Source organism: Coffea arabica, chromosome 2c (assembly GCF_036785885.1).
Source record: "Coffea arabica cultivar ET-39 chromosome 2c, Coffea Arabica ET-39 HiFi, whole genome shotgun sequence".
Taxonomy (NCBI): Eukaryota; Viridiplantae; Streptophyta; class Magnoliopsida; order Gentianales; family Rubiaceae; genus Coffea; species Coffea arabica.
The window spans coordinates 13575208-13602313 of NC_092312.1; the positions used below are offsets into that span (position 1 = coordinate 13575208).

At 34.9% G+C, this 27106-nt stretch overlaps 2 protein-coding genes across 3 annotated transcripts; both read right to left on the minus strand.

The window, feature by feature from the left end:
* Positions 1 to 478: 478 nt before the first annotated feature.
* On the minus strand, positions 479 to 1364 carry LOC113722132 (dof zinc finger protein DOF1.5-like). Its single transcript, XM_027245652.2, has one exon. The coding sequence runs from the start codon at positions 1070 to 1072 to the stop codon at positions 551 to 553; it is 522 nt and encodes a 173-aa protein (XP_027101453.2). The 5' UTR covers positions 1073 to 1364; the 3' UTR covers positions 479 to 550.
* A 9315-nt stretch (positions 1365 to 10679) lies between these two features.
* On the minus strand, positions 10680 to 19338 carry LOC113726160 (protein SCAR3). Of its 2 annotated transcripts, none has more exons than XM_027249724.2 (9): positions 18793 to 19338; positions 17396 to 17559; positions 17077 to 17200; positions 16861 to 16993; positions 15568 to 15635; positions 12098 to 15440; positions 11858 to 11959; positions 11294 to 11354; positions 10680 to 11079 (listed from the first exon to the last, which is right to left on the minus strand). In XM_027249724.2, the coding sequence occupies exons 1-9, from the start codon at positions 18945 to 18947 to the stop codon at positions 11066 to 11068; spliced, it is 4164 nt and encodes a 1387-aa protein (XP_027105525.1). In that variant the 5' UTR covers positions 18948 to 19338; the 3' UTR covers positions 10680 to 11065. The 2 variants fall into 2 exon arrangements, with proteins under 2 accessions (XP_027105525.1, XP_027105524.1); XM_027249723.2 differs by having other exon boundaries at positions 11247 to 11354.
* Between the last annotated feature and the right edge of the window lie 7768 nt (positions 19339 to 27106).

Below are 27106 nucleotides of genomic sequence, written 5' to 3' on the forward strand. Positions count from 1 at the left end.
CAATCAAAATCAAAGTGGCATAGTTTTAACATTTTCTAATCAGACCATGGCAAGGAAAGAACAAGAAAGGAAACATTTAGGTCAGCAAAATTAATACCATCTACCCATAGTACTCTTGATTGTCAACTTGCTACAATTCATTCATTAGAGCTCCTTAGTTTATCTTCCAGTCTGTTGAAACCATGAGCAAATTTCAGTTATTTAATGCAAGTTTTGTCAGAGTGGTAGAGTGTCAATATTTATATGTTCTCTTTTGCTTTCCTTCACTGGTTTTTTGCCTATGAAACCCTTTAATTAGATGACAACGATGTTTTGTTTTCATGTTATTTTTGGAGGATTAGATCACTGATTAGTCCAATTTTTGGCAGTACTGACCTAAAAATTAATTTGGAATATTGGATGGCGTTGTGGAACATTTCAACTAAGTACGATTGCTGAATTATTAAAAAAGTAAAGACAGCTTGTATCGACAAGAAGCTAAGCAACTAGCAAATATTTTTTTCCTTTTTTCTTGTGTTTCTATCATTTTCTTATTTTCTTGGAGGATAATTCAACTACAAGACAAAGTAGAAGATGAACGAGGTTGACTATTTGATGATGTACTGCTCCTCCTCCTCTTCGCCGGAAAAATGTGCTGAAAGTCGCCGTGCTCTGCTGCCACGTGCCACTCCTCCACCACCCCATGATGATGATGATCAAACTCAAACTGGTGCACCACCCCAGAAGCATCATCAAACAAGCTGCAACCATCTGATAAACCAGCCACGAATCCACGGCCCGGAGGCTTGGACTTCCGGCGACCGGCACCAACTGGCACGTTTCGAAGGGCCCCTCCAGCCGTCCAATACCTCTGGCAATTCTTGCAAAAGTGTCTTGGCTGGTTAACATTGTAATTGTTGAAATAACAAAACTTGGTTTCCATGCTTTTGCATCTAGGACATGGTATGATCTTGTCTGGCCTTTTTTCTACCGTTTGTTGTTCTTCTCCTTTGTTTCCTTCATCTTTGGCTTGTCTAACTTGCACTGCAATTGTTGCTCCAAATAGCTTGATCCCGCCACCGCTCTCAGCCATATGAATGTTTGTGTGTGTGTGTGTGTGTTTTAGCGAGTGGGTGAGTGAGAGAGAGAGAGAGAGAGAGATGTAAGAGGGATGAGAAGGGGGAGATGAGAGAAAGAGAGAGAGAGTTAGAGGAAGAGGTGGAGAGTTAGATGGTATGTCCTATGTTTTTTGTCTAGGACAAAGGAACAATCACTTAGGTTTGAGGGGTGAGGGAGTTCGGAGATTGCATATATAGATGGTTCATGTAATCTACAAAAAGATATGCTCTCAAAAAAGCAAAAAGTGAAGGATGTCATGGAATTCAAATAAGGAGAGACAGATCAAAAGGGTAATACAAGACTATAAAACTCCACGTATACTTGAAAAGACATTTTTAGTAGAGTATACATGCACACATAGAGAGACATATATATATATATATATATATATATATATATATATATTATGTGACATTATGTACATGTATCTGTATTGTATGCCATAGACAAACAGGCACACAATTTCCAAGAGGGAGGTTGATGGGTTGGGGTTGGTTTTGTCCAGAGGTGTCAAAATGGATGATTTGAACAGGTTTGGGTTGGATAAAATGGATAATGGATATAAAATATAAGTGAGTCAACTCATTTATACCTATTTAATTAGATGGGTATAAATGGGTAAGTCAAAAAATGAATTGGGTAACCTAATTACCCATTTATTTTAACTTTTTGTAAACTCATTTAAATTCATTTTTGCAAACTAAGTTATCAATTTATACCACTCTCACACAATTTCCAAGAGGGAGGTTGATGGGTTGGGGTTGGTTTTGTCCAGAAGTGTCAAAATGGATGATTTGAACGGGTTTGGATTGGATAAAATGGGTAATGGATATAAAATATAAGTGAGTCAACTCATTTATACCCATTTTATTAGATGGGTATAAATGGGTAAGTCAAAAAATGAATTGGGTAACCTAATTACCCATTTATTTTAACTTTTTGTAAACTCATTTAAATTCATTTTTGCAAACTAAGTTATCAATTTATACCACTCTTTATACCCATCATTAGTTTTAAATATTTATTTATAATGTTCAATAAACTTAATTACCAATTTTTTTTCATTTATACTCTATGTCACAAAATTACCTATTATTTAATAATTGAATAATAAGAATACAAAAATTAATATAAAAACTAAATCCAAAAATTTTGAACCCCTAACATTTTTTCCATATATAAATTTAAAATTTTATTTTAGAAAGATAATAAAATAGGCTAAAATTTATCATAAATTAGTAATGCTGAAAAATGAGCAAGTTAACAAACTAAGAAAAAAATAAAATAATAAGATAAAACCAACAAATAATAATAATAATAATAATAATAATAATAATAATAATGAAACAAAAGTAGTTAACATCATGACAAAATGAAAATTTTGAAAAAAAAAATGGGTGGGGGAAAAGAAGAGACTTGGGGGGAAAGAGAATTCTAAATGGGTTAATTGGATTTGATGGGTTATCCAATAATACCCATTTATTAAATTGGTATATCGGGTAACCCATTTATATCCATATACAAAAATTTAAGATACCCATACCCATCTATTCATGGACGAGTATGGATAAATTTAATTAAGTGGGTTGATTTACCACCTCTAGTTTTGTCTACTTGTCTGCAGGATAGAGCGAGTAAATTTTTGGGTTGATGGAAATAAGTAGTGGAGGCTGAATGAGCCATATATATATAGAAAAAGTACTCTCTTTGCTCAAAAAGAAAAAAAAAAGGTCCCGATATTGAAAAGTTAAATATCCAATTATTGATTAACCTAGTGGTTTATGTTTTTCATTAATTTTCGCGTTATAAGACATCACAACAATTAATCTTGTCAAATGCAAGAAGGTAAATCTAATATTAAACTCCCAACCAAAATTATCTTATACTACATAAATCAAAACTACTTGTTGTCCTATAGTCTTAGGGTACCAAATAAAATAGCCCGCCTTTGATGGACATTATTGGTATTTTATTTTAATGTATTTATGGATCGAAAAGTTCATAAATAGACCAAAGGAAACGTAAAAATTCATGTACAGATAATGAGAGCCGCCAGAAGAAACCAAGGTGGGGCCGGGCGGAAAAAAGTTGATGCTGAGCCTTTTTGTCCACGTCATCATCTTGTTTTGTTGAAAGTCTCTCCAGGTGGGCCGCGCACCCGGGTTAGGTTGTGTCTAAAAGTATCTGAAAGTGGGAGCATAAAGATAAAAGAGGTAAAGCTAAAAGTTCAAAGTTCAAAGTTCATTCGATTTGATTAATTTAATTGATTATCCACATAATTATACGCTAACATATATTTATCCATATATATATATATATATATATATATATGTATGTATGTATATAAGAAGTACAATTTGGTTTGGTTTGGCTTTGTATAAACGATCAAGATTAAGATTGTGTCGACACATCACCATCATGAGCTTTTAAACTTAACCATGAAGCTCCAAGAACATGAAGAAGGATTGGAAAATGAAATATTTACATGTGCATGGTGCAGAAGCATGGATTCTTTTCTTAAAAAAAAATTATTCTTCTTTGTATGAATATTAAATAGATGGATGGAACAACAGCACTTGTTTCATTTTGAATTATTATATAGGGCATATTGAGGAAGACCAACAATAGTTTCTGTCTTGGCTGGAATGATAGAAATTGACTTGGGCTTCTTCTTCTTCTTCTTCTTTTTTCCATCTTGCACTTTTTGTTAGCTTTTTAGATAAGCATGTTGAAACAATCCAACCATACAAGAATTTTCACTACTGTTTCATAGTTTTTGGAATTTGACATCTTCTTTATCTTTTCCTTTTGTTCTTCTATTTGTTTTAGGTAACACTTTGCTGGATCTTGGCATGAATTTGTGGAGATTGATTTGAGCTCTATCTCTGTCTCTCTCTTTCTCGCCATCCCTCCTCCCTCTTCCTACTTCCTACGTCCGCCTTGATTGGTTAGGGATTTCAGTGCATATCCAACGAATATGGTTGTGCTTAAGCGTGGCAAAACAGGGATTTGAAAGTTTTATTTCTTTTTTTCAGGACTTTGAAAGTTTATGGGGGTAAACTTGTAAGAGTAATTTATAGGGGTGGCTTTTTAGTTTTCATTAGTTCTCAGGGCGAGAAAATGCAATTTTACCATGTTATAATTGAAAACTGGAACTTTCAAATGTGAAGTTCAACAAATGCCTAAAATCTTGTACTTTTGCCTTCTTGAATTTGCAATCACATAGGAAAAAGGAAAAAGTAAACGTTACTGTTCGATGGAAAGTGTCATTTTACCAACCACAAGGGAAAAAGAACGAATGCTTTATTAACGTACTTGTATCTTTATTTCACGAAAAGGTAAGGTAAAGTGATAGTAGACATTTCGGCAAAATCGTTTTTCCTTTGCGTGAGAAATTAAATAATAAAAAAAGAATAAGAAATTTTTAATACTTTATTTAATTAACACCTTACTTGGTGAGAAAGCAAAAGTCCGCTTGAGGTAGACCACATATTTCTACATTTTAGAGGTTATCTCATTATGCTGGATTCTCATTGCTGGTTGAGTAGCAATCATCCAATTAACTTTTTACTTTTCAAATGCAATTTTTTTTCCACAGCTAATTCCCTATTTATGCGTGTCCTTATGTAAGCTCTCGTTTGAACCCATTGGTAAAACAAAATGCAGAGGAAAGAAAATTAAAGGTTCTTATGAGTCAGATTTTTTAGAGGTTTTTTTAAATTAAATTTTACTATAACTTTATATATTAAAAACTTTCACTCTAGATGTATATTGGGGTATTTTTAATATTTAAAAATTTATTAGGTATTTTTAATATTTTCGCTTGCTTCTCTAACATGACCAGTTACCACCCTCTCTCTCCATTCCCTCTCCTAGCCACCACTAGCTAGCAAGCTGGAGCACCGCCCCACCCCCACCTCCACTCCCCATCAAATCTGTTCGGGGACAAGAAGGGGAAGGGGTAGAGGAAAGGGGAGAGGAGGAAGGAAGGGAGGAAGGGGAAAGAAGAAGAGGGAGGAGAGGGAAGTGTAGGCGGTGGAGGTTGGGCCAGTGAAAGCATCGACGGTGGTTAATTTCGAAGAGAGAAGGGAAGGGTGGCAGCGGGGAAGGAGGAGAGAGAAGCGAAGAGGAAAGAGGAGGAGGGGAGTGATGATGGTGGTGGTGGGCGGGGGAAAAAAGACGTGACATTTTTTTTTATTTTTTTTGAGTGTTTTTATTATGTGTTATTTGATATTATATTTGGAGTGTTTTACCATTTCATTGTATGTAAAAAACTGTATTTGGAAAAAAAAATCCCAATCCAAACAGACCCTAAATATGGAGGATAACGGTTACTTCCTATTTTCTCTAGCAATTAGTGAAGAAAAAAATTAGAAACATTCTATAGGGTGAGACTACATTCATATTTCTGAGCTGGCTAGCTAGCTTTTGGTCCTCAACAAAAAGCTTATATGTATATATGTATAATGACTTATGAATGGAATAAAGGGCAGTGATGCATCATATGTGATATGCGACAGTTTAATATTATCGACAAGGAAAGGGAGAATTGATCCCAATAGTTGGATGCTTGTTATGGTAATGCTATTCCTTTTGGCTTCAAGTCTTCTCTTTTAGAGCATCTATGGATTTGATGAGGACTTTGTTGTCACCTTTTCACCACTTAAAATTGTATGTTGTGGCCCGGGTAGCTTTCAGTTGCGATATTGCAATCAAAGTAGAGAGGGATAGAGAGTTTGATATGAGATTTACTTTAATAAAGTGTCACTTTTTATTTGATTTAGCAATAAAGCAGCCTCATTTACAAATGGCTTTTTGCCACTGTAAAATCATGGCAATTAACAAGCATTTTAGTTCTTTAGTTGGAAAGACATATGCTTTATCTTTAGGTTAATTACTTTATAGTCAGTCTTCATAATAAGATATTTAAGTGTATAAAAGCAACAGAGAAAAGCGGACTTAACCTGATATGGATGCATTTAGGCTGGTTCCTTGGCTCTTGGTCTTGGGTCTGGGAATGGGAAGCCCCACCTTAGCTAGCTGCCTGATTTGTTTTATACTTATAGAACTACGTACGGTCCTGGTGATAAGATTAAGAACGGAACCCTAGTCATGGCTGTTTTCCACAGTAAATGTTTGGATTAAACGTCTACAATGAATAAGATAGATTTCAAGAGAAACTCTGGTTCTTTCTCAATTGATTAGTGTACAACGTACAGTTTATGTAACTTATCAAATTTGGGAATGATTCTTGTGTAAATCTTGAATTCATTACTCTTTAATTTGTTGCTTACAAAGTTTTTGAAACAGGTAATAATCGATCAAAGCACCAAATCAGAACCATAGCCGATCAAGTTTCATGATGAGAATATCATTGAAATAAGCATTTTAAAACTTGGTGGATCAAGTTTCGTGGTCGGTCAGAAAAAAAAACAAAACAAAACAAAACAACTATGCATGAGATAGTGCATAGCATTCCTTTTCAACCCTTCTCAATTTAATTAGTTTTATCCAACTATGCATGAGAAGCAAGAAGGAGAGAAGGAAGTGAAAAGACACAGTCAAATCTTTAGGATTTTTTTTTTTCCCTCATAAGCCATAAATATCTTCTCAACGTACTTTAAGTGTCTGAGTAGAAAAAGTATGGTCACTTTAAAATCTTTTATTTTATTATTGCATCTATTATATATGTTATTAGACCAAAGTTTCATCTTCTAGAGATTTAAATTGAATGGTGAAACCAAAAACAAGTAGTGACCCGTTGACCAATAAGGTTCTGGTTTAATGGATGATTCTTTCACTTTACAATTTGGGATTGAGTCACTTGTGGAGATACCAATTCTAGTTGAAATTCCCTGACGGTCTTATTACTTATATTGGGTGCTCTAATAGCTTTGCAAAATATCTGGTTAAGAACAACATTAATTACTATGTTGTGTCCCAACAAAGAACATTATTATTATTAAATTACCCTAAAGCATAATGGATGTGTTGGAAAGGTTTAGTGTGCATGTTCCCTGCAGCTGTGGATAATCATCAGGTTGCTTTTAATTGATCAAAATAAAGTAGAAAGTCTTCCCCATCCTTCTTTATCTTATTTGTTAATTAACTTGTTTAAACGTGGTTGTTTCAATCAATTGGGATAGGAAACTTAGAAGTTAGAACCAATAGACCCAAAAACGACTTAGAATAGGACTGCTCTCAATGTCTAAGTCCATGCATCCTATAGTTACAATATCATTTTGCTTGATGTTTCATAGAAAAATTTATATTCACGTACCATTTTTAACTTTTACACACCTTCCGACTAATTATGAAGCCATATATACAAATAAAAAAATGAAAAATAAAATGCAATAAAGTGGAAGGGATGTGTAAATTAACATCATGATTCATGACAAAGAATGGGTTTTGTCATCTTGACACTTCAATTCTAAGTACAAGGGTTATGTACGTGTAAATTTCTAAACTATAGGAGGGTAATGTGAAAAAGCACAAGACTATAAAATTAGATTCCAAGCGGTATATATGATGGAAATAAGGCGATCACGTAAATATGTTCTTTGCTATTTGATTATGTGTAGACTAGTGTTTTAAAAGAGTGAGGACATGTAAATCATCTGATTATGTTTATGTTCAGTGTAATTTGTTTTTTTGAATGCAACAAACATGTAAAGCAATTTCTATAGAAAATAAACAAGGAAATTAGGGTGTGCATAAGTTTCTTTAGGAAATAAATTATTGCTCCTTTTTTTTATTTTGTAGATGTATATATATATTTTTTTAACATGTACTACCATGTAAAGCAATTGACAAATTGTAAGAGCTAATTAAGTAATGACTGCAATAGGTGTGCATTATAGCGTAAAGGAGTGTGTATTTGCCCCACCTCGATATATTTTCTAACTTTAACTCTCACATTTTGGTGCACACGTTACATTCAATTTATGATTACGTTGGAAACTTAGACCTATCAATCCCCCAAAAAAAAAGATCAATGGTTGTGCGACAATTGGCAAAGCATTAAATCTTTTCAAAGTCCAAGGCATCTATTTTAACTGTTCTGCCCAAAAAAGAGATCTATTTTAACTGCTGGATGATTCGCAGAAGACTTTTGTGTTTACATATTTACGTCAAAGGGTTAATTACATTTACCTCCCCTGAGGTTTGATCATATTATCAATCAATCCCTGTAATTTGTCCAAATAACGGTCTCACCCTTTGAATGATCAAACATTTAACAAAAACCCCCTTAATGTCAAAAATGCCCTTATTGAGGTCATGTTGCATTAAAAAAAGAACATATTTTTATTTTATTAACTTTGAAACAATCCAAAAAAATAGAAAAAAGTTTTTGCTTATTATTTTATAAAAACCATATCTTTGCTTCCATAAATAGTTTTGAATCGATAATTATTTTAAATCTTAAAAATGAATATTAAAAATTAGATAAATTGAAAGAAAAATAAAAAAAAAGAAATTATTTTAATTCCTAGAGTATGGTTCAAATTGGGGAAAACATGCCTTGTACTCTCCGCAACATGCCTTGAACCACAAATTCGAACCATACTTGAGGATTTAAAATAATTACTTCTTTTTTATTTTTTTTTAAATTTATCTAATTTTTAGTATTCATTTTTAAGATTTAAAATAATTATTGATTTAAAACTATTTATGGAAGCAAAGATGTGATTTTTATAAAATAATAAGCAAAAACTTTTTTCTATTTTTTTGGATTATTTGAAGGTTAATAAATAAAAATATGTTCTTTTTTTAATGCAATATGGCCTCAAAAAGGGCATTTTCGGCATTAAGGGGATTTTTGTTAAATGTTTGATCATTCAAAGGGTGAGACCGTTATTTGGATAAATTACAGGGATTGATTGGTAATATAATCAAACTTCAGGGGAGGTAAATGTAATTAACCCTTACGTCAAATGGTCATAGTGGCTCCCTCAAGAGCAGAGTAATAGCACTACTCAATCTGATCCACATCCATGCATCTGAATTCTGAACCGCCTTGCTATTCTATAAAACTTATGGGAGAAAAAAGAAAAGGATTATCTTTCGTTACAATGCGGTTGCAAAGGCAAGGACAAAGTGGGTTCATATTAGTTCGACCAGACGACCATACAATTGTTCTTATTGTCTTGTTCTATCCTAGTCAGATACTAAAATGACAGGATCGGATAATCTTGCACATTTGGCAGCCTGATTATCTGTATTCGGTACAATTATATATTTTTAATGGTACGCCAAGATTTGCAATTTGTTAAAGCCTAATCGATTGCTTTAGGGATCACCTCGAAAACTCATCCAAATCCACACTCATTTTATTAGGAATCCGCTGCATCATCATATGGCTGTTTCTGCTGAAGGATGAGAACTGAGTAGGATCAATGAAGGTCATCCTACCACAATCTTATCATCTAACACAGCTGGAAAGCATAAACTGGAAAATTAGGTTCACTTACGAGCATATTGATTTTTATCAACTAAAATTTGCCTTCTACCAAAAAATAAAATTTGCCCCATAAAAGGCTCGAGAGAGAGAGAGAGAGAGAGAGAGAGAGAGAGAGGCTCAGTTTGTCAGATTCTGCTGGAAAACTCGAATTAGTAGGAGGATTTTTATCCATGAAGGTCAATTTAATTGCAGATATTTCCTAATCCAAGATACCAACTTTCGTTGATTAAGGTCACTTTATTACACTTCTTGCCAAAGACCTTTTGCTTTTATGCCATCCATTTTGTATATCAATGGAGCTTATGGTCTCTTATAAAACATTGAAATTAAATGTGATTATGACCGTTCGTGAAGGTGTAAATGTGATGGCTCAATTTTTGAAAGGGGGACCAAAACCCAAACTTCATTGAACAACTTTTTAACTGGTATATTAAACTGACCTGTTTAATTAAGGTTGCCTGACGAAAAGGTTACGCTGTTTCAAGGTCAACTAATGTCATCAGCTCAGAGATTAAGCCAGAAACAACTAATACAGTGCTTTAATTCGCTGAATTCCACATTATATTCCATGGTTGAGTGTTTGTGGGCTTTGCCTATCATTGCAAACAATTGGCAAGAATCTGGCGGCAAGTTGCGAATGCACTAATTAGAATACTTTCTTTGTCCTAGAAACCTTGGTTTAGAGATTTGAAGGATTTTCTAAGAGCTGACCAGCGAAGCAACAGTTCAAGTCAACCTCTGGTTCCTTAATTAATGGTCATCTTGCCTTGATTCTTGCTTGTGAGAACTGGCAAGATGGATGTGTTCCTTCTGGGGGAAAATTGCTTCACTTGTACAGCTAAACTAGGTCAACAATATTGTACCGTACGAAATTAAGAAGACGACAATCCTAGGGGCCCAGTCGAAGTAGATATCAGTTAGTTTCATTAAATAGTCTCCAACGTCATCTATGTACTTCAAACATTTGAAAAACTTGTTGTAGCATATAGTTGCTTCTCCAGAGAGGCAAAGTACTTCCCAGTCCGTTTCATCAAACACATCGTCAACGCCAACTGCTGTTTCATCAAACTGATTGACAGAGGGTGGGTGGTATTGAAGGATTTAGAAGAAACCAAGATACACTCTGAATTGATGGATTCCTGACACCTTTTTTTCCTTTATTTGGGTAAAATATGTAGTCCTGAAATTGCACCATCACTTTCTTGCATTCACGTATTACTATTCTGGCTCCGGGGGTCAGAACTATTTGCAAGAAGTGGCAGATTAACTAATTTTACAACCTAAGCTATAGCTATCAATTCTATCAGTAACAATAATTACGATACAATGACCTACAAAAATAGATACAAAAATCATGTCGTCTATTCACATGCAGGTGAAATATATTACAGCCTTACCTGACTTTGGCACTCTAAACTAGGATATGGGGTTTTGTAGGGCATACAAAATCTCCCGCTTTTGGAAGACTCTTTTTAAGTGTCGCTCCAATTATCATCTTCGCCATCACTTCCGACAGCCTGGATAAGAAGATAAATGAGGTAAAAGATCATAAATTGACTGAGGCAACTAGGAGAAGTACGTTTAGCGTGTGTGCATTCCGGCCCAAACCCTCCTTTTCCGGAGGATGTTTGGGACTCAAAGTGAAGTAGAGAAGCATTCAAAATCCAAGCAAAATGTGAAGAACCTGGCGAATTTCATTTGCCTTCCGCAGAAGTGCAGTAACCTGGATACCTGTTGGCGGGACTGCTGTGCCTGTTGGCTTAGCCGTCACAGTTCGTCTGAGATTAAATGACTGGAATCATATTGCAATGCAGGCAAACATCAGCATTCATGTTAAGAAAATGAACAAGTTTCACTGTTCTCATTAAATACTTCATAATTTACACCTAGTGTGAGAATTAAGAGCGAGACAATGGAGAAAAAGGAATAGCACAAACAGAAGAATTCAAGTATCCTAAGAAATCAGCACCTGCAGAATAACTAATAGGGAATGATTGTCGAAGAGTTTGTTATCTCGAATCTCTCCAAATTTTATGTTTTAAATATAGTTTAAACCAATTAGCTATGCATAACTGTTTAGTTAGTTATCTACTTGCAAGTATAATCATACATGGAAATTTAATAACATCAGCAGATTCCTGGAAGCCACATAATGAGTCACAGAAACAGATATTCCATTGAATTCCTAAGAGTAACATACTCCTTCCTTCGTTAAAAGAAAAAATTGAGTAAATTTATATCCAAATTTAAATGAAAACTGGAACGTCTCAGATCAAAGCTGACAAGTCTCCTTACTTTTGTCCTGATCTGATGCAAAAAGTCATTTTCTTCAATTTCCTTCCTAAGCACAGCTTGATTGACCGCTTTTTGCCTAGTTGTTTTCTGCAAGTCTGGTTGCTGCAAGTACAGATACAGGCAAGCCATTTAGTTTTCATCACTTAAAAAACTCAAACCGAAATTATCTTTTCATCAAATTTCTGACAAGAAAACACCAATAAAACAACAAAAGAAAAATAAAGACCTTCAGGCGACTACCTTGCTTTTCATTGTATGTGCAGCCTCAATAATTTGTTCTTGCTTAAGGGGGGCTGGCTTTGGGTGCTGACTAATGGTAGATCCAAACTTGTGATCAAATGCAAAACCGAGATTCTCAGATAAGACAACCTGTCTGTTGTCTGCAATCTCTGCTTGCGGTTTCATAGCACGCCACTGTGGTGGAGGAAGAGGTGGAGGTGAAGGATTAGGCTCCTTATAGCACTGCAGTTCAGTAAGGCTGTTCACATCACAATCGTTTCCTTCCATGAATGAAGGATGAAGGGTATCCAGTATTGGGAGATCGAACAAGTGACCAGATTGAGAATGTTCCCCACTACTTCTAGCTAAAGGTATTTGAGGTCTGAAGTTGTTATTCACTTCTCCCTGGACTGCTGATCCAGTATTCCCAGATATTGGAACTGAGTCAGTGAATGAAATTCTGCACAGAGCATCATATAACTCGGGTTCCTTACTACTGGGAGATTCACTAGATTCCCACTGCTCAGAATTTGAATCAGAGCGACGACTAGGACAATCTGACCCATACGGCGAGGATCTACAGAATGTATCATCCTCTGAGTCTGAACCAGCATCATGCAACGGAATACTAGGCTCTGGGACCAGCTGAAATGAAGGGAACATATCTCTGCCGCTTCCATTACTAACATTGCCATCAGGAAATTTCAATTGCAGCTTATGATCCTCAAGTCCATTGATTGGCTGAAAAGAGATTTTCATATGTCCAAGAGGTGGCGATGAAGGAGGTGACACAAGGGGGGAGATACTGCTCAGCATGTCTTTACTTCTCCCAGAGATCAGTCTAACATTAACATTTTGGCTGCCATTCTTCAGCTCAGAGACAACCGCACTTGGAGAGCTGGTTGAATTATCAACCTTCTCAAAAGACGGCTTTCGATGAAATCCATTCGTAAGCAGCTTATTGCCGAGTTCAAACATACGAGATGAATTACTACTCTTCTCCAGACTGCCTCTAGTAGATGCAGTATGTGGACTGACTGGCACAACAGTTCCATAGGTTTCACTATTACCATTATGTTGGGAAGTATCAATATAGCTTTGATTGCATGGATCACTTAACTTTTGCAGATTGACTCCTAAATCAGCGGATGAAAACAACCATGATGCCTTTTTGATTAAGATGCCACCCCTTCTCTCATCCTGGCAAGGTGTAGAACATTCAGGGACAGCTGACTCATCAACACTTCCAGATCTCCCCTCTGTAATATCTGACTTTAGGATTGAAGCACCAATTCTGTCATCTTTACTCTTCTCAACTTCGCTAGATGGGGTAGGCATGCTGAAATCAGGAGGCTTTGATGGCTGAAGTCCTAGCAAGCCACCATTTGTCCAGAATGTAGCTGAAGTAACACCGGAAAGTTCAGGCGAAAGTTTTGGGGGCTCAGTAAAAATGCCTGTAATCTTATCACATACTCGAACACCTGAACTTTGATTTTTGGAGTCAGAGGATATCTTGCTTGTAACAGAAGTGATATTTGAACTACCAGAAGTGTCACTAATTTCAGAAAAACCAGCATCTAGCAGACTGCCTGAATCCGGAGATTTACTAGCCATAGGAGAAGATTGCACCAAGGCACAAGATTCCAAGGGTACTGAGCTGATTATACCGTCAGATGTTACTGCACCTCCAGAACAAGTTTCAGATAACTGGGGGTAAACATCAATTCCCAGGGTACCATTACTTGGCAAACAGCTTGTAGTACCAACAGATTCAGCATTTGAGGATTGACTAACAGAATGCCCTGTTGTGAACATATCCAGGCCATGATCTACTGCTTGATTATCTGAATCGGAATACTGCTCCACTTCTTGCTTATTTGGGCCATCTGCATCTGTCTCATACTCTGACTCAATTGTGTTAAGTGCATCAACATAATTGTCTGTCTCACTATCAATGTCATCACGCTGTATATCACTAAAGGTCTGAATTGGCACATCTTCATTACCAAGTTTGGCATTCATTTGACCAACAGCTTCAATTTTAGAGCCATCAAGCTGGATATTACCAGATACAGGAATGGAGAATTCTTTATTATCTATCTGGCCGGCACTTATCAAGTGAATATCATCCCTGTCCTCACCTTCCAGGTCAAAAGCGACAGAATGTGTCTCTAAGGTCTCATCATGATCATACCCCTTGGCACCTCTGAGATCACTTATTTCCCTATCCACAGTTTTTGGGTCAAATTCCCCAAGATGAGTCTCTGAAGTGTCAGCAAAATCATATTCCTTGGCAGCTTTGAATTGAATAGCTCTTCTTTCCTCTATACCAACATCCATTGAATGTGCCTCCAGATTCGCATCATGATCATATTCCTTGGCAGCTCTGAGATGACTACTTTCCCTATCCTGAGTTTCAACATCAGAATGCATCGACCATGTCTCTGCGGTGTGAGCATAATCATGTTCCTTGGCAGTTTTGAAATGAACAACTCCTCTTTCCTCAGTTTCTCCACCAAATTTATCTATGAGTGTGTCTAGACTGTCATCCTGATCATATCTATTGGCAGGTCTGAGATGACTAGTTCTCTCTTCAGTTTCTGTGTTAAAGTTTGTAGGATGTGCCTCTAAAGTATCATCATAACCATATTCCCCGGCAGCATTTAAATGACTAGCCCCGCTCCCGGTTTCTCCATGAAAATTTGTTGATAGTGCCTCCAGATTCTCATCATGATCATATTCCTTGGGAGTTTCAAGATTAACGGCTCCCCTCTCCTCAGTAATAAGGTCAAATTTCATAGACAATGTCCTGACAGTCTCATCATGATAATATTCCGTACCTGCAGGCTCCAATATTTCTGTCTTTCCATCCCACGTGACCGAAAATGAACTGGGACCAGTTTGTTCTCCTGATAAGCTACTCCGAGAGTCATCCACAACTGCAGCTTTTCCATCCACTAAAACAAAATTATTGGAATCACTATGGGGCATCCCTGTGGGAAACGATGAAGATTCATTGTATGCTTGTTCCTCATCATGCATCGAGTAACTTGAACGTGATAAACCCTCCAAGTCACCTGACCAATACCTTGAACCTAAAGACATTGACTGGTCTCCATGGTCTGATTTTGAGACACCATAATTCGAGTCATTACATTGCATCATTCCAGGAAACAATGGAGATCCATTATACGCAGGTTCCTCATCATGCATTGAGTAACTTGGTCGTGATGATCCATCAAAGTCAACTGACCAACACCTTGAACCTAAAAAGACTGACTGGTCTGATTTTGCCGCACCATAATTCGAGACTGTTTGAAAGGGGGATGTTTGGCCATCAGTATTTTGTGAAGCAAATTGCGTTCTGCACATGCAAAACATCAGATGATTCATTCTCCAGATAAGCAAACGATAAAGTCAACAATATGACTTTCTTCACCATTAACTTCCTTCCTTTATGAATCCAATTATTGAACAGATAATGCACGTACCTGCTGCTGGTATTGGAGAATGATGCACCACGCGACAGTTCTCCTGTCTTGAGCACAGATCTTTTCTTCTGCTTAAATTTAACATGTCATGAACAGCATCATGGGAAGTAACACATGAATATTTATATAATTATCTTCATGTTGAATGCAACTAGAGCATGGGGAAAACTACTACCGATGATAAGACACAAACGAGAAATATGCCAACTTTGAGCACAAGAAATATATAGGCACAGAATTCATCAAGACCGTAGAAATCAGAACATCAAGAATCTGGTCATTTATCATGGCATGTACCATATGGTGCCCATGCCCAGCCTGGAACCAAAGTCGTTCCCAAGGCCCAAAAGGGTGGAACTTGCAAAACTAAACTTTGAAGTTTGTCTCAATGGACATGTAAAAATAAACTAAATTAAAGTCAAAACTTCTGTTTGATTGGCAAAACAGAGCATGCAGGCAACAGATTAACCATCTATTGTGGCGATAACTGAACACCCAGATGAGACTTTTGTTCAACAATTTTTTTTCCAGACTTACTCCCACCGCGCACGCTTCCTAAGCCCCTCAAATACTTAACTATTCTCCAATGTCAATTTACCTAACTCCTTCTGATTGATAGATTTCTTGACTTTTACTATTGTTTTTTGTGTATGCTACTAAATTTTCACTTATTAACCTCTAAACAGTGCTTCACATCAAGTATAGGATAGCATATGAAAAATAAGATGTATTCTGTAAATTAATTACGCAAATCATACAAACTTGGATAAAGTGAGCAGTTTCTACAGCAATTTTTTAAATTAATTTTCAAAAGCCAACAAATCTTCTAAATAACACATAATCAGAACCAGGTTAACCAATTATGTTCAATTTTCTACAAGTATTATGCCTGGAGACCCTTCATTTGCTGGTCTGTCTTTAATCCATTTGACTTACTGATGCTTACACTTAATTGCTGTTTTTAATTGATTACATACGAGACATTATTAGTGGGGTAATGGACTCATATCTTAACCCAAAAAGAACATATATCATGGAAAGATTGGGACACATTTCTCGATGTTTTAGTTTTCTTTTTCAAGTTCTTCACAACATTTTCTGATTTGCAATTGTATGAGGTCAGCAATTATGGTGATATGACAGACCATCAGCTGCAAAATCCTCTATTAAAGGCTAGATGCCACCACTTCGTCTCATACAAAATTATTCACTCCAGCAAAAAGTAATAATTCCAACTAGCAGAGGACTCTGACGCTTCCGTTGCATCGAGTTCCAGCAATTTTCAGAGAGTACCTTAATTTTTCGACCCTTCTTCTCTTTTAAGACTTTATCAATATATGCCCCATCAGACCCAGATGAAGCTCTTTTAAAGAATGATGGATCTGAATATCTTTTCAGGCAAGATCCAGGACCACCGGGATCAAATCTGGATGACAAGATGAGAAGTTTTAAATACAATTACAACAGAAAACAGGATGTTATCATAGGTGAATCTAGAAGATTCCATACTTGTCAAGCAAATCCAAGTGTGGAGGCCCTCGGCAATGTTCATAAGAATCCATGATAAATCTTGGCAAGTCACTACATACAAAATGACTTTGTTCGCATCGGAGATGGGAGTGCCAATTTGCACCTGCATGTTCAATACTTCAATAATTAAGTAAAAATTTTAAAAGGAATGTCTCAGGAACAGTAAGCAGATCTTCTAGGACAGATAATATACATGAAAACCAAAATATACAATATTAGGTCAGATATTTTTTGGCAAAACTGTACTCAACCTAACAAGGTAAGTATGGTATTTAAGTATTAAAGCAATAGCCATCACCTGAAGTGTAGGCAAAGTGCACGTGACTCCTTTGGGCCAAAACTAACTTCTCAAGTCGAGGAAGTGCGGCCTCAATTCTTTGTACACGCACCACCAGCTTATGGCTTCTAGAAGATGTTATCATGACTTGCTCCTGTAAGCCATGGAAAACCTCTCCTGCAAACCTACCATAAGTAGAAGAAGATATATCAGTACAATACCATACTAAGAACTTCAGGACCAATAATTATTTCAAGCAGAATAATAGCAGCAGCATTGTAACACAGACCATTAACTTCAGAAATTTATGAACTATTGATGTAAAAGACCTGGAACACACATAAAGCTTCACTCCATCAGCCACAGTGAAATACTTAAATCTGGAAATACAATCTCAATATTCAAGAGTACTGACAGTAATTATGCAATAATCATCAGAATATCAGGAACCAATATAGCAAAGCTGATGGAAGTCAGATTTAAAGAAACCAAAAGGAAGACACGTCAAGTGTATCCATCAAATAGTTTTCTAAGCTGTCTCAGACTATGGCTTTTAGCAGATTGCCATGTTCCTCCATATAGTACCTTGCACGTAGACATTATATTGAACTTTATATCACTTTCTCTGCCCAAGAAAAGAAAGTTCATCTTTCTAATTAGTAAGCCTATAAGGAGTTCTCAGTCAATTAGAGAACTTTCCCTGATCAGCTGAAGCTCATAGCCAAAAAAAAAAACTTTAAAGAAAAATTCTTTCTCGTATTGCTAAAAGTAATTGTTGTTTTCTTTTAGGAGATTCCATTCAAGAAATGTGCATCATCGGATCTTACTTTCATTACAGGTTAGTAACTGAAACATAAATCGCTAAAAAAGAGATTAGCGGATAAATGTAACAGATATTTCTCTCAGCTTCTTTACTAGTCTTTCAACGATTAAGATTGATATCATAAATTTCAAAGTACTTATTCTCTCTCTCTCTCTCTCTCTCACACACGCGCGCGCGCGCGCGCACAAGTTCGTCGATGCAGAAAAAAATGCATGCACCAAAAAAAGAAAATAACAATATTTAGTCAAGGACAATGCCCTGATTGCTTCTACTGCTAACTTCAATTAGAATACTAGAAGTACTCTATTTAAATAACACAAATTTAAACAGCATAAGAAAACAGCCAGAACCCAAACTGCCGAAATCTTTCCAACTCCACTAATAAGTACCACAACGTTAACCTCCAGAATAGCAAAAGCTTCGAAATTCACCACAAATTCACAAAATTAACCGACAGATTCAAACTTTTCGAATTATTCCACAGCGCTCGAAACAAAAGCTCCAAAAAAGTACAGAAATGACACCAAAATTGACCAATGACAAAACAGTTGACAACAAAACTTCTCCAAAACACAAACATGCTAAGCAAACTCACTCAGCAAGATCACCGAGCTGACGCAAGATCCCGACGAGGCCAGCAACGGCGACGCCCTCTAGAACGGCCTTCGGATCCTCCTTGTTGGCCTCCGCATAGAGCTCCGGAGCTCCCAGTCCGTACTCGCTCCTCACCTCCACTCTCACCAACGGCATCGTTTTAGTAGCACCTTCTAAAAAAAAAAACACACACACACACACACACTAAAACACGCTGACTGTGTGAAAAGCAGCAAGCAGAAAAGCTAACTCACACAGTTGAAATAAGTACTTGGAGTGGTGGCATTACTAATTTATTACTACTCTCTCTCTCTCTCTCTCTCTCTCTCTCTCTAGAGAAATGAGGAAAATAAATGAATGGGAATTGAATGCAGGAAGCAGGAAATAGTAAATGAGATGCAGAGGAAGGAAAGCAGAAGGAGAGGAAGGGGAGGGGGGAAGAAATTAGGTGAAACGATTGGAGCAGCTTAACTGCAAGAGGGAGGGCGGTTTTAGCGTCGGATTTGTTTCCTTTTCTGAGAATTTGAGGGGTGGTATTGCCAACTCTGCAAGCCATTCTTTTTCGCACTAGTATTTCAAGTGGCAAATTACAAATTTAGCCCTTTAAATTTCTAATTAAAACCACTTTGATCGTTTAACTTTTGTTTAGTGGAGTCTCATTTGTTTACTTTGCTAAAGAGCATACATGAGGAAATATACAGAGAAAGAAATAATTAAAAAAACATTGATCCCAGAAACTCAGTGAACACAAATTAAGGGTATATTTGAAAACTCCAAGTGATGCTAAAATTAATTCGTCAAGAGTTTTTTTAAAATTTAGCATGTTTGATAACAAAAATGTGTGACCATTTGATACATTGAAAAGTACTGCTTAATTCCCTGTATACAATAGGAAAAAGAATTGTTAACTTGTGTTGAAATTTTTAAGTGAAATTTTTTTTATTGAATTTGTTGAATTAACCACATCTATTATCCCTCTCGTACACATAGCACATTTTAAGACATGTTCTAATACACATACATATCTTTTTTTTACTTTTTCTTTTGACACACATTCTCGTACTCAAAACACACACTTAAATACCACTTAGTTCATTATATTCCTTCAGATAAATACAATTTTTCTCTCCAATACACAAAAAAAAAAGTTAATTGTTTGAAAGATAAATTATCATATTTTGTACTGTTTAAATTTAGTTAATTATCAAACAAATATAACTTTATCAATACAGCAACTTATGCTCACATCATTTCATTTTCAGACTTCAAATTTATCAAATGATGCCTAACTATGAGTTTCTCCTAAATTGTCATGATCGGGTTTGTAAGGTCGTAATCATCAAAATTTTTTCCATTTAGTAAATTAAGTAAGGTTGAAGAATAGCTTTTATCTTCTAGTTATATCTTGTTATTTGGTCGAAATGGTGGTCAGAAAAATTTTGGGCGATGCAAGTGGCCTAAAGGTTAATTTGAGTGATTGTTAAAATTAAAAGAATAGGGATCAATTCCTCAAAAACAAAAAAAGAAGATTAGGGGTCAATATGTTTGAAAAACGAAATCTAAGAGTCTAAAGTAATTTTAGGGAAAAAACTGATGGACCGGTTTAATAAATTGTTCATTCCAGGCGTGGAGGGTGGGGAGGTGGCAGAATGATTACGGGAGAAAGGACACAGTGGGGATCAAAAGGACGAAAATGGGGCTGGTCTTTGGATGATGTGACTTTTCTGTCCGGGCATTGGTGGAGTGGTCGGGGCTGAAATGACCATTTTAGCCTCTATGAAATGGTTTTGTAACTTCTGTTACTTTTGTAAGTACTATTTCGTTTGTTTATTTGGGAGGTAGTGGCGGTGCTTGTGGTTCCGATGAGAATTTCCGATTTGTTTAATCCGCCGTGTAGGACCGGTCACGGCGCTAGGCCAAATGGCTTTTATTAAATTACATCGACGTCCCCGAAGCCTACTAGAATTACTAAAAGTGTTCTTGAAATTTTAAATAAGTAATAAATTGTCATTAGAACTAAGATAAGAAGTATTATTAGAAGAAATTGTTTAGTGTATGATTTAAATAGAGCACAAAGTTATATGAATAGCTAGATTAATAGGACATGATTTTGTCTACAAATTTATACTATATATTAAAATTGTTTAACGGTAGAAATTAAAACATTAAATTCTAGACAAAAGAATAACTATGATTTATACATGATTTGTTCTTCTTTTGGAATGCATGAGTTGACCTACTTTATTAGTTCAGTCCTTTCAAGACTGCTGCACCTCTTTTTTTTTTTTTTTTTTTTTTGGAAGTGAACATAGCATGAAAATTCCAAAGAAAGTTTAGAAATAAAAACTATTATGGTTTAGAGTCATCAAGAAGTATTCATATTGTGTTTGTTTGGATGGAGTATTATTTGAAATATTATTTGGAATAATTACTGTAGCACTTTTTGTGATATGATATATGTGAGATAAAAAGGTAATTGGGAATATAAAAAAGGTGGGTTGGAAAATGTGTTTATGATACAAGCAACATATTATTTGGGATAATTTCACTATCAAAACAAACCCAAAATGTTAGATTCACTTGGCCAATTTGCTTTTGGAATTCCAAATTTTCAAAATCATCTCAATTCTACTATAGAGAAAAAAAATTAATTCAAAAATTATCTTAATTTTCCATCTGAGCATTATCCTTCAATTCATACAATAAAGCCATAAAGAATGGAAGAACAACATAGGTGTATAGCCCATCATCTTGCAATCTTCCTTCGTAAAGGTCGAGATTGAGGTTTACCATTGCGGTAAAGTTTTAGGACTACAATTTCATCGTACACATCACATGAATCAAAACCTACTTGTGCAAAAAGCTTTTGCATTATAATATGTCGGATTCAAGAACAAAAGGAAAATGGTTGTTTCTTTTTGTCTTATTTTCATCGACCTTTTTTTTTTTTTTGAAACAGGAAAGGAAACTGGTCGAAGAACATGGGAGTGGTCGGACTGCAGATGGAGGAAATAGGGCTCATGCAGGGGCTTCTCTAACTACGAGGTTAACTCACAGCAATGGACAAAATCACAACTAAGATTATAAGAAAATGATTGATTGCAATCCCATTTTCTGCCTCTTTAAATTATACTTGTGCGCCTGTCAAAGCCTCAAAGTATTGGTTTATTGACCTTAATAGACAGAAACAAATCCAAGATTTGCAAGATCTAACTGCTGATTAAACAAATTCAAGAAAGCATCATCATGAGAATCAGCATAGTTGACTTCACATCCCCAGTTGAATTGAATCTGGTTTGGTCTTATTTGACTGCATCTGTTTCCTTGGAATCAATCTCAGTGGCCTTTCACTTCCACCAATATTTACGTTACTTAAAATAATTCTTCCTTAACAAACTTTAATCAGTTCATTAATTAGGACAGAAGTCACAGAACCCAACTGCTTAGCAACCATTGGTGTAACCTATCAGCAGAAAGAAAGGGATTGGTAAACTAAAAAATCTCAGATTTTTTTTTTCTTTTTCTTGTTTGGGTCTGTTTTGTTTGCTTTCTGTTCTTCTTATGACAGATGTTTATTGGACAATTATTAATGTAATGTTAATACATGCACTCATAGTGACTGTCACCTTTATATTTAAACATTTTTGTTAGTTATCTAAATATATTTAACAATTAACACCTGATAATAATATAACTATAGAGAGCGTTCACTTGCCACCCCTTAAATAAACTTTTTTTTCTTTAAATTTAATTTTATTGTATGGTATAATTGGTAAATTAACAAGACCAGATTCACAGTTAAGTACAGGATTCTTGTAAACTGACATGTTCATTTTGTGGTACAACCATGCATTCAATTAAGAACAACCAGGCAATCAAACATAGGTCCTCCTTTGTGACTCCATATAAGGCAAAAGATCCAATAATTTATGTTTAGTGTCCTTAATTTTCATAAGGTACATCATAGTGCTTATAAAAATCAGGAAACGCTATCGCTGTCTATGTGCTAAGAGTTTCTACGGTTTCATTCATTGTTTACTTGTAAATATTTGACTAAACATATGTTTCTTCATTCAATGTTTTCCCAGAAAGACAAGTGACAAAACCGTGGCCATGTGCAAGCATTCAAAAAAAAAAAAGAAAAAGATAATAGTCTATAGTACGGAACCTTAATTACATGCTTAAACCTTCCAATTAAGCCAAAAAGTATATGGTTTTTTGGAGCAAGTTGTTCATCCACTATGATCAAAGCTTCTCTTATGCAAATTTGATATCAAGCAATTAGATAATCTTACATTACGACAAAAAAAAATTAGATAATCTTACATGTTGTCCAATTATTAGAAGATTTCAAGAAATAAAGAGGCTTGAGTTAAAGTATAACCTGAGGGGAGTTATTTATTTTCTTAGGCCCTAGTCGTTCGACTCCTAATCTCTCTCCCTTAACAACAAGTTAGTATGTCTTCAATATTAGTTCAAAGAAAGTTCACTTTTTTCAGTAAATATAGGTGCATACCATAATGTACTATATCAGTCCCCCCCCCCCACTACCCCATTTCTTTGTTGGAAAAATGAACATTTTGTTATAAACTTATATATGTCGATATTCGAGGGAGGGTTGGTTGGGTGGTAAAGTGTGAGAAATTGTGAAAAAGAGATCCTCAATTTAAAACCTCCCACTATGAAAAAATAGAAAAAAAAATGCTCATTATTTAAAAAAATTCCATATCAATAAGAAGTTAGTATTTACTCACCAAACCAAATCTGCCTTGGAAATATTTCTTGGTAAAAAATTATCAAGTTTTTGTAGCACCGTGATGATTCATCAGGGTCTCATTCTCTGCTAGGTTGTTTGGAAAGGCTTAATACCTCATTTTGGTAATAATAACCATTACTTAACCATGTTTGGATTGCTATTTTTCCCTAAAAAATTTTTATATTTTCCATTAATTCATATTTCAATCATTTTTTCATCTCATATACATCAAATCATTACAATGCATTTTTCTATAAAAAAAATTTTAAAACTAGTAATCCAAACGGGAGTTTCAAGGTACTAAAAGAAGACTCGTAATATAACACACAATATATTTTATCAGTGAGCAAGCTAGTTATAACTTGTAGTATTATTTGTTTGCCAAAGCTCCAGCATAGATTCGCATTGATGTAACCTCGTCATTTATGGCAGATGCATGAAGCGAATCAATACAATGGGTTTGAGTACTGTTGCGATTTAATATGCCATCTTCAAGAAGCCATAACTTCATGAAACTGCTAGGGTAGGTGAATGAGCATTGTATTCGTATTTTTGTTTCTTCCTTCTTATTTTGGGTAGGTAGAATTTAGGAAGAGAGGGAAAATATAGTACTTTAAGGTTAAACCAAATCACCGATGTACTTTTCAGTAACTTTTAATGATTCTTACACATAATTTACTGACGGGAGATCATGGTAGAAAGATTTGAAGTCGAGTTTCAAATAAGAGAAACAAGCTTTATTACTTGACCCAACTCGATTTGCATTTGGATTTTTTTGTTGTTATTGGAACATCATCCTAAAATCCTCACATAGCGCACGTAGTGCACATAATTAAATTGATTAATTTTATATACATTAACAGTGTATACATTGTCATGTTTGAATGAATGTCACATCAATTAAATTTACATTTCAAATCTAAATTCTACATAAGTGGCATTCATCAAACTATAATAGTGTATAAACTGATAATGTATATAAGATTTAGTCTAATTAATTACCTAAACTTGAAGTACTTATGGTTATGCTATCAAAAAGATCATAGTCCATCTATAGCATATATTTTTCAGCGTGTGAATGTGTTACCTATAGCATAATGAACCTTCTCAATTCTTGATCAGGAAAAGCATCTCATCATAAGAAACAGATGACATCAAGAAAGGCTGACTCAAGAGGGATTCTAATTGTACGCGAACACATTTAGTGTTGATTCGAGAAGGAATAAAAAGAAAAGAAAAATATAGAAATGCTTTCTGATTTTTTTTCCTAGAAAAAATTGTTTTTATTTTCAACCCTGCGTGCTTGATCGACCATTAACAATTAATTTATTTTTTTTCATTTTTTTGTGCTTTCATTTTTCTTTGCAGTTGTGTCACTTGCAATTAATACCAATAACTAAAACAAGCACATAGGTTCTTGCATTGGGAAAAAAAGTACATGTTAAAACACACTCACTCAGCCATCATGTAAAATAGTAATGACGTGTCACTTCCTTATAAAAATTTATGTGTTCGAATTTCATTAGCGATGTAAGAAATGAATTGTATGCTCGAATCTCATTGGGCAATGTGAGGACTGTATTAGTGAGTAATCTGTAAGATCACCTGTAAGCAATTTTTGGTCTTTGAAACATGTGTTGACCCATAATAGTGACCGGAGACAAAACAATCCAAATTATTTTTTATTATCCAAAAAAATAAAAATAAAAATAAATAAGCACTCACCCAAGCAATTCCAATTTTTTCACCTTTCTATTATAAAAACACCAAGACAAGGTAAATCTATCTTGTTTATAAGTAGGCTGACCCCTGTTCAGAAAATTTAAAAGCCACTAATTATATACACTTTATGATACACCCGTTGTTAGTGCTAGCTTTTGCGGAATTTTGGTGTCCATTTCTTGTTTTATAAAATAATAATACAACCTTAATGGTCATTTCCACAGGTTTCAAAGTAGCATTGTCAAATGCTGAATCAATTGCACCTTTTATGGAGAACATGATACCTAAATCCTAAATGTCGGGTCTCGCTTTCAATGAATAGAGCCAAAGACATAATCATGATACTCTAAAAGAAAGAAGCAATGCAATCTAGCTACTATCTTTTTTCTTCTCTTGCATCCCCAAAAATACGTTGCAAACTTTATCAGATTGATTAACCACACATTAGTAGAACTAATTGGACAAAAGAAATGATAGTAATACACGTCTAATTACAATGGTCTTTTGCATTTGATAGCAACCTAACATAATTCAATTGGCTGCAGAAAACGTTGCTTTCTAAACCAGAAGTGATCATTGATTTGCGGGGACACAAATAAAGGACCAGAGTAGTGTCATTTATCCCTCAGATTTTGAGCTTCAGAAAGTTGCTAAATTATACACCTGGCTGAATCGAGAATTGAACTGGATATGAAGATTCAAGAGGGATGGTGACAAATTTCAGAATATCATCCTGCCCTACTAATAAGACTATGACTTGACTTGTAGGGTTGGTTATGGTATCCCTGATATTTTAATGGTAATACCAAAATTTGATTGCAAATTTCTTCTAACCACGTTTTCAAATTAAATCTACATTATTGTTTATATAGAGTCTAGACAAATTCAGCTCTTGATGAGAATTGGTCCATGACTTGATATTTTGATTTAGGATTTATTATTTTGATGAGAGTCTAGACATATTTTGTTTATATAGAGTATGGACAAATTCTTAGATATTTTGATTTAAGATTTACCCTCCTTCCATGTCAAACAATATTTTAGCAATGTCTTTTATTATTATTATTATTATTGGCTATACATATAGCATATGGATTTTGATGCATGAAGAATCATTGGAAGAGTTATGGCTTGATGGCATTTTTATTTTTCAACTTATAGTAAAATGGCTGATGGTACTTAAATGTTGCTAATATCTCTACGGAGATCAGGATTTCAGTTCATTTAATTTCAAGGAATAAAGAGAATCCAAAAAAAAAAAAAATAGGAAACAGATGCGAATTGTCAGATAAGACCCCAAAAATTACCAACTGAAATAATGAGGAAATAGAATTGACAATAGATTTTTCCATCATCATTTTCATTTACATACTTCCTTAAAATAAATTACATCAAAATAAATTAAATAGAAATACCCTGTTAAGTATTTCAAATATGCAACTTAGTATGATGAAAGATAATCATGTAGAAAACAAAATCTACAACTACAACAACAATTATCCTCACGTCCGATGTTTCCAATTTCGAGTTCTTATCATATAAATACACATCTAAAAGCTTGGGGGCAATGATACATACATACATATATATATATATATATATATATATATATATATATATATATATGTATGTACATACGTACGTGTATATTGATGAGATAGAAATCAGATTAAAATCTATTGTTAGAGAATTTTAACTCCCAACCCAATACATCCACATTCAAGTTACTTTGAGCCAAAGAAAAAAAAAAGTCAATTTCAACTCCTTGTCAAAAAATAATTTTAAATTTTTTTAGGTTCAATAAATATTTGAAATACAGAGATGCAGGTCAATTGTA